The sequence below is a fragment of the Somniosus microcephalus genome, chromosome 12, assembly GCF_052327205.1.
Source record: "Somniosus microcephalus isolate GS21.2 chromosome 12, FLI_Smic_1.0, whole genome shotgun sequence".
In the NCBI taxonomy this organism is placed as follows: domain Eukaryota; kingdom Metazoa; phylum Chordata; class Chondrichthyes; order Squaliformes; family Somniosidae; genus Somniosus; species Somniosus microcephalus.
In genome coordinates, this window is record NC_140998.1 from 25,938,785 (window position 1) to 25,958,468 (window position 19,684).

At 43.5% G+C, this 19,684-nt stretch overlaps 2 protein-coding genes across 6 annotated transcripts in view; one reads left to right on the forward strand and one right to left on the reverse strand.

The window, feature by feature from the left end:
• coq6 (coenzyme Q6 monooxygenase) overlaps positions 1–16,685 on the forward strand; it is a 49,966-nt gene extending 33,281 nt beyond the window's left edge. For both annotated transcript variants that reach the window (XM_086002682.1, XM_086002681.1), the window contains exons 5-12: positions 3,635–3,765; positions 4,696–4,803; positions 5,095–5,157; positions 6,383–6,490; positions 8,834–9,036; positions 10,204–10,319; positions 11,346–11,512; positions 11,998–16,685. In XM_086002682.1, coding sequence (XP_085858808.1) covers positions 3,635–3,765; positions 4,696–4,803; positions 5,095–5,157; positions 6,383–6,490; positions 8,834–9,036; positions 10,204–10,319; positions 11,346–11,512; positions 11,998–12,027 — 926 coding nt within the window. In that variant the 3' untranslated portion in view covers positions 12,028–16,685. The remainder of the gene's footprint in view (positions 1–3,634; positions 3,766–4,695; positions 4,804–5,094; positions 5,158–6,382; positions 6,491–8,833; positions 9,037–10,203; positions 10,320–11,345; positions 11,513–11,997) is intronic.
• The window catches only part of entpd5a (ectonucleoside triphosphate diphosphohydrolase 5a), an 81,333-nt gene continuing 78,093 nt past the window's right edge, over positions 16,445–19,684 (reverse strand). For all 4 annotated transcript variants that reach the window (XM_086002683.1, XM_086002686.1, XM_086002684.1 and 1 more), the window contains exon 14: positions 16,445–18,989. In XM_086002683.1, coding sequence (XP_085858809.1) covers positions 18,903–18,989 — 87 coding nt within the window. In that variant the 3' untranslated portion in view covers positions 16,445–18,902. The remainder of the gene's footprint in view (positions 18,990–19,684) is intronic.

Below are 19,684 nucleotides of genomic sequence, written 5' to 3' on the forward strand. Positions count from 1 at the left end.
GGTTTTCGGAAGTTCGGATAAAGGATAGTCTACCTGTATATAAAAAGGAAGAGAGTAGCTAACGTAAGTGTTGGTCCCTTAGGGGATGAGTCTGGGGAATTAATAATGGGAAACAAGGAAATGGCAGAGACGTTGAACAAATATTTTGTATCTGTCTTCACAGTAGAAGACACTAAAAGCATCCCAATAATAGTGGAAAATCAAGGGGCAAAAGGGAGGGAGGAACTTAAAACAATCACTATCACTAGAGGGAAAAGTACTAGGCAAACTAATGGGACTAAACACTGACAAGTCCCCTGGACCTGATGGCCTGCATCCTAGGGTCTTAAAAGAAGTGGCTGCGGAGATAGTGGATGCATTGGTTGTAATCTACCAAAATTCCCTAGACTCTGGAAAGGTCCCAGCGGATTGGAAAACCGCAAATGTAACTCCCCTATTCAAGAAAGGAGGGAGACAGAACGGAGGAAACTATAGGCCAGTTAGCCTAACATCGGTCATTGGGAAAATGCTGGAATCCATTATTAAGGAAGTAATAGCAGGGCATTTAGAAAATCATAATACAGTCAAGCAGAGTCAACATGGTTTTATGAAAGGGAAATCGTGTTTGACAAATTTATTAGAGTTCTTTGAGGATTTAACGAGCAGGGTGGATAAAGGGGAACTAGTAGATGTAGTGCATTTGGATTTCCAAAAGGCATTCGATAAGGTGCCACATAAAAGCTTATTGCACAAGATAAGCGTTCATGGTGTTGGGGGTAATATATTAGCATGGATAGAGGATTGGCTAACTAACAGAAAACAGGGCGTCAGGATAAATGGGTCATTTTCAGGTTGGCAAACTGTAACTAGTGGGGTGCCACAGGGATCAGTGCTGGGGCCTCAACTATCTACAATCTATATTAATGACTTGGATGAAGGGACCGAGTGTACTGTAGCCAAATTTGCTGACGATACAAAGATAGGTGGGAAAGCAAGTTGTGAGGAGAACACGGAGTCTGCAAAGGGATACAGATAAGTTAAGTGAGTGGGCAAAAATTTGGCAACTGGTGTATAATGTGGGAAAACGTGAGGTTATCCCCTTTGGTAGGAAGAATAGAAAAGCAAAATATTATTTAAATGGAGAGAGACTACATAATGCTGCGGTACAGAGGGATCTGGGTGTCCTCGTACAGGAAACACAAGAAGTTAGCATGCAGGTACAGCAAGTAATTAGGAAGGCCAATGGAATGTTGACCTTTATTGCAAGGAGGATGGAGTATAAAAGTAGGGAAGTCCTGCTACAACTGTACAGGGCGTTGGTGAGACCACACCTGGAGTACTGCGTACAGTTTTGGCCTCCTTATTTAAGAAGGGATATACTTGCATTAAGAAAGGTTGAGCAGGTTGGGCCTATACGCATTGGAGTTTAGAAGAATGAGAGGGGATCTTATTGAAACATATAAGATTCTGAGGGGGCTTGACAGGGTAGATGCTGAGAGGATGTTTCCCCTCGTGGGGGAATCTAGAACTAGGCATAGTTTCAGAATAAGGGATCGACCATTTAAGACAGAGATGAGGAGGAATTTCTTCTCTGAGGATCGTGAATCTTTGGAATTCTCTACCCTAGAGAGCTGATTCATTGAGTATATTCAAGGCTGAGATGGAGAGATTTTTGAACTATAGGGGAGTCGAGGGTTATGGGGAACAGGCAGAAAAGTGGAGTTGAGGCCAAGATCAGATCAGCCATGATCTTAGTTGAATGGCGGAGCAGGCTCGAGGGGCTTAATGGCCTACTCCTATTTCTTATGTTCTTATGTCCCAAGGCGCTTCACAGGAGCGTTATCAAACAAAATTTGACACTGAGCCACATAAGACATTAGGACGGGTGACCAAAAGCTTGGTCAAAGTGATAGGCTTTAAGGAGAGAGAGGCGGAGAGGTTTAGGGATGAAATTCCAGAGCTTAGGGCCCATCAGCTCAAGGCACGGCCGCCAATGGTGGACTGATGAAAATCGAGGATGCGCAAGAAGCCAGAATTAGAGGAGCGCAGAGGTCTCGGAGAGTTGTAGGGCTGGAGGAGGTTACAGAGATAGGGAGGGGACGAGGCCATAGAGGGATTTGAAAACAAGGATGAGAATTTTTAAATCGAGATGTTGCCGGACTGGGAGCCAATGTAGGTCAGCAAGCACAGGGGAGATGGGTAAATGGGACTTGGTGTGAGTTAGGACATGGGCAGCGGAGTTTTGGATGAGTTCAAGTTTTTGGAGGGTGCAAGGTGGGAGGCCGGACAGGAAATCATTGAAATAGTTGAGTCTAGAGGTAACAAAGACATGGATGAGGGTTGCTGAGGCAGGGGCGGTGACTGATGATGTTACGGAGGTGGAAGTAGGCAGTCTTGGTGATGGAGAGAATATGGGGTCAAAAACTCAGCCCAGCCCCTCAACCTTCCTGTGGTTGATGCTGACACAGGTGTTGCATTTCTTGGGAGTGATGTCACAAAGCCACTGGGAGTGATGTCACAAAGCATTTGGAACTATTGTCACAAACAACAACAATTTGCATTTATATAGCACCTTTAACATAGTAAAATGTCCCAAGGCCCTTCAAATGAGAACATAAGAATTAGGAGCAGGAGTAGGCCATTTGGCCCCTTCGAGCCTGCTCCGCCATTCAATGAGATCATGGCTGATCTAACTCATCTCCACTTTCCCACACTATCCCCATATCCCTTGATTCCCATAATATCTAAATATCTATCGATCTCTGCCTTGAATATACTCAACGACTGAGCCTCCACAGCCCTCTGGGGTAGAGAATTCCAAAGATTCACCACCCTCTGAGTGAAGAAATTGCTCCTCATCTCAGTCCTAAATGGCCGACCCCTTATTCTGAGACTGTGACCCCTGGTTCTAGACTCCCCAGCCAGGGGAAACATCCTCTCAGCATCTACCCTGTCAAGCCCCTTAAGAATTTTATATGTTTCATCCTTCTAAATTCAAGGAAATATAGGCCTAGTCTACTCAATCTCTCCTCATAGGACAATCCCCCCATCCCAGGAATCAGTCTAGTGAACCTTTGTTGCATTCCCTCTAAGGCAAGTATGTCCTTCCCTAGGTAAGGAGACCAAAACTGTACACGGGAGTGTTCTCAAACAAAATTTTACACCGAGCCACATAAGGAGATATTAAGGCAGGTGACCAAAAGCTTGGTCAAAGAGGTAGGGTTTAAGGAGGAAAGAGAGGTAGAGAGGCGGAGTGATTTAGGGAGGGAATTCCAGAGCTTAGGGCCTGGGCAGCTGAAGGCACGGCCACCAATGGTGGAGCGATTAAAATCGGGGATGAGGGGCCAGAATTAGGGGAGCACAGATATCTCGTAGGGTTGTAGGGCTGGAGGCGGTTACAGAGATGGGGAGGGGTGAGGCCTTGGAGGAATTTGAAAACAAGGATGAGAATTTTAAAATCGAGGCATTGCTTAACCGGGAGCCAATGTAGGTCAGCGAGCACAGGGGTAATGGGTGAACGGGACTTGGTGCGAGTTCGGAACCCTTCCCATGGGCGAGAGAGCACGGATGCGAGGCAACTCCGGGGGAGGTGGTGAAAATGCAGAGAGACAAGGATAAAATGGTTTGTGGTTTAGCTTGGTGCTATTTTTCTCAGACAGGGTGCATGTGTTATACAGGAGCAGAGTGGTGAACTACACATGGCCAGGACCCTACTTGTCAGCTGACACCAACCCATGGGTGCATGTCGAACTGGATGACGGGAGTAAACTGCAGACAAAGTTACTGGTGAGCAACAGTGAACCCCTAAAACTCTCAGCTGTGGAGAACATGAAATGTTTTTATTTTTACATTGTACTTCCAATGTTCTCTTAACTAAAGGTGCCCCTTCATGTTGGAGTACCCTACAATGGGCACTGCTGCCCCTCTGGTACCATGCCCAAGTAGCCATTCGTTACATGCGACAGAATATGTTGGCAGGCCCCTCGATTGGTCGGATATCACAGCCGAGCCTGATCCTGCCCTCACTTGGAATCCGCTCGTACATACTTCATGACGTGAAACTTGGCCAATTGTCCGTGCTTCCTTGTTTTTACTTCTCCCTTCCTAGCTTGGGGATATGAAGGCCTGCTGTAATGTCCCTGGCACCGCCTGGCTGAGATTGGCCAACTCCACACAGCCCTGGTTTTGAGCTTGGGCCTTTCCTGCTCTGTGCTGTTGGGAGGAGGGTATTGTTGAGTCCCACACCACGTGGTGCATTCCCCCCCCCCCCACCACTGGAGGGTGCTTTCTCCCATTTCCCTGAAGCTGAAAAATTCTGTTTTTCTCATTTCCCATCCCTCCTGCACAACCTCCCTTCCTTCTGTTAGGGAGAGTGGGAGAGGTGGAGATGACCTGCTCTCTAACAGTGCTGTTCTGAAACTAGCCGCTAAGAGCTAAAGTTCCACACACCCTCTTCCACATCTATACTGTACTTCATTAACGCACAATGTATTCACTGATTACACTATCCAGTTACCCCAGAAGTAAGTTTACTCTTGTCCCATCAAAAATGTAATGTCAAAACTGAGAGAGAACCTGCTTGGCTCTCGTACTTAAACTAAAGGATCTGGGTTGGGGGAGGGGGGTCACTAATCACTCCATGGTGTTGATTAAATGATTGCTTGCTGTTCAATTTAGCTTTACTACATTAAAGGGCTGTATCTCTCCTTCAAATAGATTGGAGCAGACGGTCCAAACTCAATGGTACGGCAGTCTGCCGACATTCAGACCGTGCAGTGGAAGTACGATCAGTCTGCTGTGGTTGCTACCCTTCGTCTTGCTGAGGTAAGTAGACCCCTTTTGTCCTTGCTCACTGCTGGGAATATATTTGGGGTGATTGACACGTATCTGTGGTTTTTCCAGGATGACCATTTCACTTGTAGGTGAAGTGTGAGGTTGCTGCGGCCAGTCTACCCGCTTCTCGAAGCGGGCTGCTGCATTGCTGTAAATGGCCAGGGCGGCGAGTGTGACTGATGTGATTGTGGGGGGCGAGGGGGTGGGGGTGAGTTGCTGAAGAGAATGATCACAAACAGAATGTCATTGCTTCTAACTATTCTTCTTCTTTTAAATCCTTAGCCTACTGACAACAATGTGGCTTGGCAGCGGTTCCTGGTGACTGGACCAATCGCAATGCTTCCGGTACACTTCACTTTAACTTAAATTTCTTTTTTGAACTAAATGATGCGGACTTTCTGTAACCGCTGCACTAAAGGGGTTTGTCATAAAGTCACAGACCCTTGATTACAATGTTCCCGGTAGTACAATCCTTCCATTAGTATTTACAGCCTAGAAACAGGCCATTTGCCCCAAAAGGTCCATGCTGTTGTTTATGCTCCATACGCGCCTCATCCCACCCCTCTTCATCTAACCCCATCAACATATCCTTCTATTCCTTTCTTCCTCATGTGTTTATGTAGCTTCCCCTTAAATGCATCCAAGCTATTCACCTCGACTACTCCTTGTGGTAGCGTGTTCATCTTTAAACAGGTACATGAACCAATGCCAACCCTACAAACATAGGGATTGCTAGACGAAAAAAGATCAAAGTTCATCTAGTTCGCCATCTACCATCCTGGTAGTCGCATGATCCAACGATAATGGAGTTGTTGACCAATCATAGCAAGCAATCTCTATTAATTAGTCTACAACAGGCCCAGACATGAGGCGAGGAAAACCCCCAGTGGTGGAGAGCTCTGGGAACCAGAGGTCCAAAGTCATCTGTTCCTCCCAAACATGTTACACTCACCACACATCATGTCTCAAATTACTCATATACTGTATCCCCAACATGTTATTTTCTGAAAGAAATCTGTCTAATTTGCACTTGAATCAATCAATAATGGGTGGGGGTGGGAGGGAACTTGCAAATGCAATCGATATGAAATAAAGAGTTGGAAATGCACACCAGGCCCTATAATCTGTAGAGAAAAGTTAAGCAAAGGTTTCGGGTGCAGATCACCCTGCAGAAGGTACACAGATTCTGACCGATACTGCTGTGTACTTCCAACATTTTTCTGTTTTTATTATATACCAACATTTGGTCCAAATGGCGTAATGTCCCATTGATTTGCAGCAGCACTGTCTCTCCCCCCCCCCCCCCCCCCCCCCACGTTTCACACCTTGCACAGTTCACCTGCGCACAGAGTGCAAGGAGTTCAACGCCTGGGCATTAACGAGTCGCAAATCAATTATTCTGTCCGTTCTTGTGGGAGCTGTGACACAGTTGGTGGGTGATCGTCTGTTCACATAATAATCTAATCACTGTCCAAGATTAGGGTGATGCATTTTGATATCCCGACATGAGGATGTTTATGCGATGTGCTTCTGACACAATCCTTAAGCCTCTCTTTCTGTGTTTCTCCAGCTCTCCGATAATCTCAGTTCCTTGGTGTGGTCGACTTCCCACCAGCACGCATCCGACTTGCTCAGCATGAACGAAGAGACGTTCGTGGACGCCATCAATTCAGCTTTTGTAAGTGGAATGTACAGCTGGGGTCGCCCAGTTCAGAGTTCAGAAAGGGGGGAAAGCCAACTGGGGTTGCTGCTTCTGATTACTGTCCACCCTTCCTGGAATGTGCATGCATATAGTCAGGCTGGGTTCTGATGCCCATCCGTCTATGTATATTATTATTAACTGTGTCTGTCTAATTTCCTGTGGTCATAATTTTTGATCATGTTTTTATGTCCGCATTTAACATTGAAACTGTCTATGAATATCCTGTATGTAAACCTTTGCCTGTAACAATGTAGTTGCAGGTTCTGGCCAATAGGTGGCACTGTGGAGCAAGTTTCTGACGTCTTCCTCTCTAATTTATTGCCACCTATTCTATTCATCAAATGGCCGTGGGCAACACCATGGACAGTTTTATCAGCGGTAATTAAAAAATGCAGGCTCTCGACACTTACTGTACAGACTCTCCCCTGCAAAATGCCCACGTATGTGAGGTAATGAAATGGCAACCACAAGGCAAGCTTCCAGCAAGAGTCACCACCTTCAGGAGAGGAAGATAGAAAATTGAGGGAAAAGGAATGGAAGCTTCTGTTGCTGCGAATTTTTTAAAAAGCGGTCATGTTTTATGTTTTAAATGGACTCCTGTGAAGACGCACACTGCAAATCCATGTCCTACTATACAGCACAGCTTGTGTCGGTTTCCTTTTTTATTTAGCCTTGAGCTCTCCCGAACTGTGAATGTTCCCCTGCTGCGAAGGCAGGCTGGAGACGCAATCCAAATATTTTATCCATCCTTTTATTTTGGGTATTGACTCGTGCAGCGGCATGGTTCTACTGGGCTGGTAGCCCTCTGGCACCGGTCTCTTGAGACTGAGCGTCTAGACCGTTGAGTATTGGTGGGCTGTTTGTCCTCGGGGGGGCATCACAGCCAAGCCAAATTCCGTCCTTGCTTGGACATTCTCGGATGTGCACTTCCCTCCCTGCCTAATGGGAGATACTTGGCCTCCACTTGATTCTGCTACATCATCATGGACGAAATCAGCAATTCGGTATGTGGAAGATTGCCCACAGTTTTATTATTCCCCGACACTGTATACAGTCAGTGTCTTGATCTACGGTTCAATTTTATTTTGAGGTTGATGTGCTTTTTGGCATGGCTTTTTGACCAGTTTTCTACCGAAAGGATTTGGGGGGGAAATCTTAATGTTGGTTTTTTAAAGCAGCATGTATTCACACAAATTTAGAGGCAGGCCCAGTAAGGCTGTGAGGATGTTGCAAGCCAGAGCAGTTGGAGTTTTTTTAAAAATCAAGCAAGACAACCCACTGATGTGGGATAGTGTGGCATGTTCGTTATTTTGTAGTATTACACCAAAGCAAGTTGAACCGATTGAAATAAGTGAATCCAGCCGTCACTGTTGCTCTTTATATTCACATACTGTGAAATAGAACAGCTCAACAATTCGTACCTGGCCTCAACTCGAGTGTTTTCTCAGTCCACCTTCAAAGAGATTGGAGGAGCACACATGCGAAAGACACGAATATCCAGTTCAGATCACAGGGGACTAGCATTGTTACACCCTGGGTTACGCTGTTGTACAGTTAGATATTGAGCAATATGGGCACAGCCCTATATGTAAGATGCTCTGACTGCTTATAGGAGTGACTTTGCACCACTGTACCTGATCGAATATGTAAGGCAAAACCTAAACTTGCAACAAATGTGTTTTTGACTATTTACAAAGTATTTACAGCACAGAAACCGGCCATTCGGCCCAACAGGTCCACGCCAGTGTTTATGCTCCACACAAGCCTCCTCCCACCCTATCAACATGTCCTTCTATTCCTTTCTCCCTCCTGTGCTTATCCAGCTTCCCCTTGAATGCATCTACGCTATTCACCTCAACTGCTCCCTGTGGTAGCGAGTTCCACATTCTAACCACTCTCTGGGTAAAGAAGTTTCTCCTGGATTCCCTACTGGATTTATTAGTGACTATTGTATGTTTATGGCTCCTAGTTCTGGTCTCGCCTGGAAATGGAAAAATCTTCTCTACGTCTATTCTATCAATCCCTTTCATAATCTTAATCAGGTCACCCCTCAGTCTTCTCTTTTACATAGAAAAGAGCCCCAGCCTGTTTAATCTTTCCTGATGGGTATAATCTCAGTTCTGGTATCATTTTCGTAAACATTTTTTGCACCTTCTCCAATGCCTCTATATCCTTTTTATAATATGGAGTAATGAACTGTTCACAGTACTCCAAGTGTGGTCTAACTTGTGAATAGGGCAAAAATCCTGAATTATGACATGGTTTCCTCAAGAAGAAGAATTTTTATTGAATGATATTTTCTGACTTTGTTTTGTATAGTGGACTAATGAGAATCACTCTGAATTCATTGACACTGCCAGCACCATGTTCAGGACAGCTTTTATGTTCCTGACGCCATCGGGCTCGTCCGTACGCCAGCTGCCGCCAAGCGTGGCCCACATCGACTCAAAAAGCAGGGCTATGTTTCCACTCGGGCTGGGACACGCCACTAATTATGTTGGATCACGAGTTGCCCTCATCGGGTAAGACAATGGGTAATTTTTTTTTTTTCTCTCCCCCTATCTCCTTGCGCCGTGACCCACCTGAGGCTGAGAGTTTAGGAAGCCAACTTGCTTTCCAGGTCTTAGCCAATGCTGGCCACTGGGAGGTGGTGCGCAAGATCCGACTCTGGATGGCTCTCCTTCTGATTTCTTCAGCAAAGCATTTGATCTTTGCTCTGTGCCTCCTCGCATCAGGACATCAGAAATCTGAAGCTGCCCTTTGGCAAATTCTTGCACTTTACCAATCCGCAGCACGGCACGTTGGGTGCTCCGGGTATCTGCTCCACCCCTGAGCCAGTTCTAACGTGCGATCGTGCAGATTCATTCAGCTGCCTGGACCCTAAGCTCTGGAATTCCCTGCCTAAACCTCTCCACCTCTCTTTCCTCCATTAAGACGCTCCTTTAAAACCAAGCTTTTGGTCACCTGTCCTAATATCCCCATAGGTGGCTCGGTGTCAAATTTTGTTTGATAATCGCTTCTGTGAAGCGCCGGGTGACTTTTACTGTGAAAGGCGCTATATAAATGCAAATTGTTGTTCACTATGAAATTAAACAAACGCTCACTGTTAATGTAAAGACTTGCATTTATATAGCGTCTAATCACCTCAAATATCTCAAAATGCTTCACGTACAATGAATTATTTTGAATTGTAGTGACCATTGTTGGGTAAGCACAAGGCTCGAACCTGCCTGCATTTGATTTGAGTTGAATCGGGATTGTTACTGAAGGTCCGGGGCTCAAGCCCTGATTTGGAATCCGAAGCAATTAGTGAATGTAATGGAATTTTGAAAATTGGCCCTTTAATACTGTGGAAAACTTCGTCTTTTTTTGAGAAGCGAAAGCTATAATTTGGAAGCTAGGTCCTCCTCTAATGAAGTCACCATCATTTACGATGATAAAAAACTCCTTGTAAATATACCGAGTGACAATTCCTAAATAAATGCGAACCTTGAATTTGAGTTTGAACAGCAAATACTGTGTTAAGCACTTTGTGTTAACCTCTGATTTCCCTTCCTCAATTAGAAATGTTGCAAATAAAGCCAGGCTGCCTTGATGTAACTGGGTCCCTCGATCTAGTGACCTGGTAGGGCAGATGGTTTCAATCTAGTATTAAATCTTCTCTTGACCTGTAATTTCTCTCTCGGTAGTGATGCTGCTCACAGAGTTCACCCATTAGCGGGCCAGGGAGTCAATCTGGGCTTCGGGGACGTAGCCAGTCTCTCGCAACATCTCAGCGAGGCGGCCTTCGATGGCAAAGATCTAGGTAGGGGAACCTTTATGTCTCTGTATAGTGTAAGTCTGCATTGGGTTATTTTGGGTGGAGATGGCAGGCAGAGAACATCTGGTTATCTTTCTAAGCATTTTCACTTTAAGGGGCTAAATGCTTCTGGACTTTGCAATGTAGGTTCCAGTGTTTGGAATCTTGGATACCCCACTTTTACATTTTATCCTGGCCAATATTTATCCCTCAGTCAACATCACTAACAAAAACAGATTATCTGGTCATTATCACATTGCTGTTTGTGGGAGCTTGCTGTGCGCAAATTGGCTGCCGCATTTCCTACATTACAACAGTGACTACACTTCAAAAAGTACTTCATTGGCTGTAATATGCTTTGGGACATCCGATGGTCGTGAAAGGCGCTGTAAAAATGCAAGTTTTTTTTTTCTTTTTAAAGACTTTTTCCCTCCCAACAGTGGCTGTGTGAGAACCGGTCACCTAGCTGCTCGTGGTGGGATGTGTGTGTGTGTGGTCTGTCCATGCCTCCCTCCCAAACCTGGCTCTTTGACTGCGGAGGGCATCACAGCCACGCTTGCCCCTGTCGTCACCCGACATTCACGCCCATGCACGCTGCCCAATGCCAGCGGATAGTGATCAGCGACACTGGATTAATTGTTTTGTTTCGATTCCCACTCCCTAGCCCAGGGATGCTGATGCCATCTTCAGCACCCCAACTGATATCAGTTCAGCTTAGAAATGGAACCTGGCACCTTCAGGCAATAGCACTAGTGTGGATGAATGCTTTACCCAGTAGCTATCTAGGAGTTGGGCTGCTTTCTTTTAGTAGTTAAAAAGATAATACAAACCTGCTTATTAGGCCGGATTTCAAGCCATATCATGGAGGGAAAGGGGCAATAATTTATAATCTGCTGCTCTCGCCAGCCTTCCATCTATTATTTATAATGCTTTTCATCCCCTACAATGATAACTTTCTCTTCCGAGCGACATTAACTGAGTTGACCACACTGTTTTGACTGCTGAGTCACAGTCTTCCCCTTGTTCATCCAGGGTCCACCAAACACCTGAATGCATTTGAAACCGAGCGTCAGAGACATAATCTCCCTATCATGGCTGCAATAGACCTGCTGAAGAGGCTGTATTCCACCAAAAGTATACCAATGGTCTTGCTGAGGAGCCTTGGCCTAAACGTGACAAATGCCGTTGTACCTATTAAGGTAATCAATGAAGCCAGTTTTGCTACACGTTGTAAGGATGTGAGGTATGGAATAAGACAAGGGTTTGAATACCGAAAGATTATTTCCACTGGTCTATCAATTGGTAACAAAGGGCAGATAAACTTGGGTTTGGTACTAGAAGAATAAAGGGGAGATTAAAACACGTGTTTTTACACAAAGGTTTAACAGAATATGGAATGCATTAGCACTGGTGGCTATTGTTAATTAGTTAAACACTCAAAAGAGTAAAAGTATTAAAGGGTACAGAAAAAGTCTGGAGTCGCATCATCCAACGTTGCTCTTGCACACCACCTAGAGGCCACCTTAGAATGACATTGACGGAGGCCTGTGGGCAGGTTGTCCCAGGTTTGTGGCCCTGTCATTTCAAAGATTGAAAAAAGTGCGTTCTAATGAAGAAAAAAGCATTCGAGTAAAAGTGGCGTCTATGATTTTTTAAAAACTAATAACGTTCCATTGTTTTCCAGGAGCAAATCATGGCATTTGTCAGTAAGTGAATTGTGATCTGCGACTGCCCTGGATTTCTTCTGTCTCCGGAGGATGCTGCGAGTTCTGGCTGCTGTGAAGTTTTGCCTTAGGTCCCTGCCTTTGCTCTAAAGGACTGATTTGTAATCTCTTGTAATTTATTACTTTTGAACTGAATACATGGTAAATATTGGACTGATTTGAGCAATCTCAAAAAATCCCTTGCCAGCCTGCATCCAATGGTACAGTCTGTCACAGAGCACCACACAGCGTGGGTGGTGAATGGTGTGTGCTGTCCGCAAATAGTTAGATCGACCCAAACGCCCACTCGCTGGTGAGGCTTGTCTCGTGGTTTGTGACAATCCAGTGCATTGTTAGATCTAAAAGAAAAATACAAGTTCATTCAGACTTGGAAATCTTAACAAATGGATTAAAGAAGTGAAAAAGTTGGTATGTCAATTGAATGCTTAAATCTTCTAGTATTCAACAGCCCTGCTAGAGGTTACAGTGTGCGCTCACATCACTCATTTGCTTATGGGAAGGGAGTATACTTGTTCTGTCTGAACAGTATGGAAGGACTTCAGGGGTGGCGGTGTAAGTTGGACTATTACTGGGCTTCAGAAAATCCCTGTTGTACCTCATGCAGCCCAGGTCAATACAAATATTACGGTGAGAGTGAGAAAGCAAACCTATTACAGAGATACCATAAGAGGGCTACTATACACTGCTGCTTACAAATGACTTGTTTTAAAGGCACAAAAGTGAAATTACAGAAAATAAAATGGACAGAAAAGTAATACTTGTTTTGCTATTTGTAATCTTATTAATTTTGATGTAAATACATGGTAACTATTGGGCTGATAGTGCAGGTGGTATCTTCAGAAGTGACAAAACTACTGAAGTGAGCGGCCACAGAACAGCAGGCTTCCTAAACTGGCAAGACTGCAAATTAACCGACCCCTTCAGATGTTGCCAAGGTAAACCCCAATTACATGATCACTCAGGCAAAGTCCATCTGAGGACTTGTGTTGTGCCAAGTCTGAATTTCCACATCTTACATTTCATATTAGAGCAGGATACAGTTGTACAGGGCCTTGGTGAGACCGCACCTTGAGTATTGTGTGCAGTTTTGGTTGCCTTATCTGAGGAAGGACGTTCTTGCCATGGAAGGAGTGCAGCGAAGATTCACCAGGCTGATACCTGGGATGGCAGGAATGACGTATGAGGAGAGATTGGGTCGATTGGGCTTATATTCGCTGGAGTTTAGAAGAATGAGAGGGGATCTCATTGAAACTTATAAAATTCTAACAGGACTAGATGCAGGAAGGATGTTCCCGATGGTCAGGGAGTCCAGAACCAGGGGTCATAGTCGAAGGATAAGAGGTAGGCCATTTAGGACTGAAATGAGGAATTTCTTCACCCAGAGAGTGGTGAACCTGTGGAATTCTCTGCCACAGAAGGCAGTAGAGGCCAATTCATTAAATATATTCAAGAAGGAGTTGGATATATTTCTTAAGGCTAAAGGGATCAAGGGATATGGAGAGAAGGCAGGGACAGGGTACTGAATTTGGATGATCAGCCATGATCTCATTAAATGGTGGAGCAGGCTCGAGGGGCCAAATGGCCTACTCCTGCTCCTATCTTCTATGTTTCAAAGTTCAACTTAATGATCTTCCTGAATGCTATGGATTGCAAGCATTGAACAGATGAAGACCGTATTTTCTAATTTTGTCTGTGTTGAGGTTTTTGTCAACTTGATATCTAGATGTCTGTTATCTGGGCAACAGCTTAATGGTTGCTATTATGAAAAGTCACTGCACTTAAAATGCAAATTCATTGTCCTGTTTTAATATAAATCACTATGTAAATGCAATTATTTTATTACAATACCTGTTGCTAATGTTTTACGGATCACCCTGCCAAAGCAGCAAGAGGTTTTTTTTTCCTCCACCTGTTCTACCCTATTAAATAATTCTGGAACCAGCACACAGCATAGCTTGCTTTTGAAGTCGCTCTTCAGCTAAAGAAATGTGATTTGTTTCAGGATCAGAAATCTGTTTTTGTTTTGTCATATTTCAATCCAGTAACATTACATCCTACATATTGAAATATGTTGATTGACTTGTACTAAAAATTTTATTTTATGCTTCAATCAACAAAATTACCCATTGCAGTGGTTGACCATATCTCTTACAAACTAGGCCATGGGAACATTGTACTAGTATTTTTTTTTAAACAGTTTATTTATGACCATTGCACTAATTCTTGCAGACTAACATTAGTGCTGTAGCTTTCCTTCAAGTTTTAGACACATCCCAACAATTGTGGTCTTCGCTTAAGTTCTATGACATTGTTATAATTCTACCAGCAGCAGTTACCTAGAATACTCTATAGGAGAAAGTGGGGGAGGAAATAGGAAAGATCTGCTTTTTTTGCATTACATGTCTTATTTGGGTTTATAAAATAGTGAAATTCATTCACAATACTTTGAGGATATTAAAGTGATTGCATAGCCCAGTGAGACACACCCCAGCTATTGTGTGCGCACACAAGTCTACCCTTTGATCTGCTATCTACAGTTCAGAATGAGTGGGTTGGTGCTCAACTAGCACTACAGCTATTAATTTAAATGGGCTTATAAGAATTTCATTTCACTATTTAGTAACATAGAAGATAGGAGCAGGAGTAGGCCATTTGGCCCTTCGAGCCTGCTCCACCATTCAATGTGATCATGGCTGATCATCCAAATTCAGTACCCTGTCCCTGCCTTTTCCCCATATCCCTTGATCCCTTCAGCCTCAAGAAACATATCCAACTCACTCTTGAATATATTTAATGAACTGGCCTCCACTGCCCTCTGTGGCAGAGAATTCCACAGGTCCACCACTCTCTGGGTGAAGAAATTCCTCCTCATTTCAGTCCTAAATGGCTTACCCCTTATCCTTAGACTATGACCCCTGGTTCTGGACTCCCCGGCCATCAGAAACATCCTTCCTGCATCTAGTCTGTCCAGACCTGACAGAATTTTATATGTTTCAATGAGATCCCTTCTCAATCTTCTAAACTCCAGCGAGTATAAGCCCAATCGACACAATCTCTCCTCGTATGTCATTCCTGCCATCCCAGGTATCAGCCTGGTGAATCTTCGCTGCACTCCCTCCATGGCAAGAACATCCTTCCTCAGGTAAGGTGACCAAAACTGCACACAATACTCAAGGTGCGGTCTCACCAAGGCCCTGTACAACTGTAGCAAGACATCCTTGAACCCTCTTGCTACGAAGGCCAACATACCATTTGCCTTCTTAACCGCCTGCTGCACCTGCATGCTTACCTTCAGCAACTGGTGCACAAGGACACCCAGGTCTCTGCACTTCCCCTTCTCCCAATCTATTGCCATTCAAATAATCTGCCTTCCTGTTTTTGCCACCAAAGTGGATAACCTCACATTTATCCACATTGTAGTGCATTTGCCATGTTTCTGCCCAATCACCCAACCTGTCCAAATCGTACTGGAGTTTCCCGACATCCTCCTCGCAGCATACCCTCCCACCCAGCTTTGTGTCGTCTGCAAATTTGGAGATATTACATCCAATAGTATGTAACCTCAGTCATTTGGTATTTAGGGTTGTTATTTTGCTTTCCTTCCCCATTTATATCTCCAGTTGTGCCATACACAGCAGAGCAGAGAGACTTAGAAACAGTGTTTGTGTTTTTAAAAAAATGCTAGTATGATGTTACTATGGACCAGTTTGTAAAGAATAGGTAACAGATGTAACGTGCAATTTTCTTTATTCAAAGACAAAATGAAATTTTTAGTACAAGTCAATCAACATTAATATGTGGGACATTATTTTACTGGATTGAAATAGGGTAAAACAAAAGGTTCACTGCTTTATGACTTTGCATGCCTGAATTTCTGATAAAGCATCCCCTGCGTATAGAACTCTCTTCCAGAAGAATTAAAGATAAATATTTAGCCTCCATGGGTTAAGAAGTGCAGCTAAGAAGTTATGTCTAGCCACTCTGGGTCACAGCATGTTGCAACACAAACAGCCCACCACCTTACATGTGTACAATCTACTCATTTATTTTAATGAAACAAGTTTTTTTTTTTTTTTTAAACCAATCATTAAAAGAAATTGCAGATATTCTAGTTGACATCATTCAAATTCAAGAGGAAAACTATCAATAAAGCAGGGTCATCCAAGCTCTGCTGCATGTGTGGAGTCTCGGGAGCCATGTATATTCTATATTACCATCAATCTACATAGCTTTCAAGTTGCAGAGACCAAGTTCAAATGGGACACCAGCACAGACGCGATGGAGTTGCCTGGTTTTCAGAGTCATCTGCTAAAAGCTCGTACCTATAGGATAGGTGAGAATGCAGATTCTCGCCCTTGTTCTAAGTATTCTGGCAGAAAGCAATGATGACAGAGCCAGCAGCATGTATATTATCCAATATTCACTTTTAATTAAAAAAATTCTGAATATGTAGATAGTTTATGATAAAACATTTGATAATTTACATCACATGTATGTCAGACATTTGGAACATGAAAGTGTGTGTGTAGATGTCCTGAATCCCTTTCAATAAAGCAAAATCACTGCAAGTGACCAGTTATATAAAATACGCATTAATTACAGCCATCATCATGCAATTAAATAATGTGCAATATACATTTTTTTTTTTTTTAAAAAGCAAGAATCGTACCACAGGAGCTAGCAAATTCTGGAGCTCAGAGACATGAAGTACAACTGCAAGGAGTTGGTACACAGCAGCCATGTGCGTGTTTATCTCTCTGCCAAAAGTGTGCTCCTGCTTTTCAGAACCATGAGTTTAAAGTTGGTTGAAGGCTGGACTGCGAGCAGGGTCATTTTCAATTTGAGAGTGGAGTTAAGTTGCCGAGACAGTGATTGGACACGAGTGCCACAGCCGTCAATCTGGTGAGCTGGGCCCCCAGTGGCCAGCTGTATAGACCAGGTGATCTATAAATAGTTTGAACCTTACTCTTGCCAACATGTTTAACAAAAATGCTAATGTAAAAGATAGTCAAATTTGACAACTTTCTGGCATTGTTTGGATTACGAGTGGTACATCATCCATGTGGCTACAAGTGAAATATTTGAATTAAACTGGGTGACTTTAACAGCTGATTAGTATTTCCAGTACAGATTGAGCGTCCCGAATCCAGCGACCTCGGGACCGAGGCTGAGCCGGACTTGGGAACGTGTTTCTGATGTCCGGAAACACCCGAGCCCAAGGTTACAATATTTCCGGACTTCGGACATCAGAAACACGTTCCGAGTCCGGAAATGCCTGGGCCCAGGTTGTGATATTTCCGGGTTTTGGTAAGCCTCCCTCCGGGTGCCCAGATTCCAGAACATTTTACAGATTCCGGACGACCCTGCCACCAACCGTCCCGGAGTCCGGATTCAGGAGAAAGTGGGGGAGGAAACAGGAAAGATTTTTTTTGCATTACATGTCTTATTTTGGACACTCAACCTGTACTACTTTTTGCTACAGCTCTTACCTTTAGATTTAAAATACTGCAGAACAACAGCATGGTAATCAGCAACCCGAGAGGTCTTACAGAAACAGTAGGACAGCAACAACCTCACAGTGCTGCAACTTAGCAGCAGGTTATGTAACAGAGATGACAGTGTCTACTTAAGGCAGGACCTTGCATCTACCAGGGTGGTGGAGATACTTCATTTGAACCCTCTTATGAAATTCAAACTTGTCCAAAAGTTACTTTTTAAATGTATACATTGAGGCTAAAAGTGACCCATCTTTCAAGGCTGCAATTGAAATTCTAAATTGGAATAAATATTTGTGGTACTGAAGGGACAGTACTTTCCCCACCCCTCAGTGTTTACTTGCTTTAAATGACCTCTCTCTTCCCCCTCCCTGCCACCTCCAGACAGGTCACTTAGATGCTCGTCTCCTGGAATCCAAATGAAAACAGGTTCAAGAAGATAAAGTGACTAACAGGTCACTAGGTAGTGTGCAAAATTGGCCGAGGGCAGCAGCGTCCTATAGTAGTTCTTCACAGGTGAGGTTAAAATGCCTCCTGCTCGCTACCTTTCTCTGCAGGCACAGGCAAAACTGGTTCTCAATAGGAGGGTTTTACATTCCAGAGCCCTTACAATTTTCACGCTAAGAACATCCCCATCAACTTCAAGATCTAGCTTCTATTATTTAAGATATCTAGATTTGTGATCAAATCTGGTGCTTTGGTGCAAGATGTAATTTTTGAACATCATGGTAATTTAAAAATGTTAACACGTCTTTAGTCATAATATCACTAGAACAGTAATCATGGTTTGTTCCTCCTATTAAAAAATCGGCTGTATTTAATCAAGGTTTTAAACAAATCTACAGCTTCATTTTCTTTTCATAAAGATTTATGATTTCCAGTTAGAGTGGGAGCACTAATCAAATTAAATTGTTAATACTACAAAGGATTGGAGCACATCAAACTTGCTCCCAAACTGCAATAGAAGAGCAGAGTATTGCACAATTATCACCCTGTGCGAGGTTTTGGGACCAAGGAGGATTTCCACAATAAAAGATGGCAATACCACTGTAAAAATATCTATTTTTTGCAAGTCCATAGACATTTCTATAGTGTTTATTTTTCCAATCATTTAATCCATGAGAATCATCAAAAATATAGCGTTTGCCCTTTCCCCCCCCCTCTTCCTCGTGAAACAATGGGAGACCCACGTCGAAGGTGAGATGACTACTGAGACACATCTTCGCCGGATTGTTTTCGGTGGGTGGAATCCAGTTTGGAATTACTTTCTCTCTCAGCAGGTACAAATCACAGCATTCATACTTTTAAATAGTAACACAATCATGCGCATCAGTAGCCCTGTATTTTATTCTGTTTTATATTTTTAAAATTCATAGAGTAGTCTTCAGTGACTGGATGAGGTGGAACGCTGCTCCTAGTGCCCAGCTAGTTTCTATATTATTGACTTTCTTGGCCAGCTGTGAAAACAATAAGTGCAAGGATGAGAAATGCTGCCACAAAACAAACCTCCATCCAGAGCAAGTCTCAAAAGGCAGACAAGCTGGGGCGCAATTGGAGTGGAAGGAGTCACAGCAACAGCCATAGATTCTTCAATTTTACTCTTAATTTAGAAATCCCATCTCGGGATTAAGTGAGTGTCCTTGAACTGTAAATATTGTGGGTTATTTATCATTTAGCTCGTATGCCTTTAAGTTCCTTGGTCATTTTGGGTTTTATCATTATTCAAAATAAAATCCACTTTCAACGGTCTTCTCTGCATTTACCTGGATTTAGCGAAGGTCCTAATCTCTTTCTCCTCCACCCCACCCCCCACCATACTTATTTCTCTTTTAAAAAATGGTAAAAAGGACATAAAACCTGAAAAAGCAGGGTTTTTAAATTGGCAATGCACCAATATTATATGCATTGAACACCAGATAATGTACATTGAAAATGGGTGGATTTGATCGACGCATTTCACAAGATGATTGCGGTTTTCAATTGCTAATGGCCACCTCGGAAATAAAGAGTAGGTGATTCCTATATCCTGAATGAGATGATGGTTTATTCTTTGGGCTTGCCTGGTTAATATGTAAAATAGCGTTGATACTCCCTCCCCAGTACCTGCATTATTAATAGTCTCGGACTACACTTTATAAACCCAATAACGAAA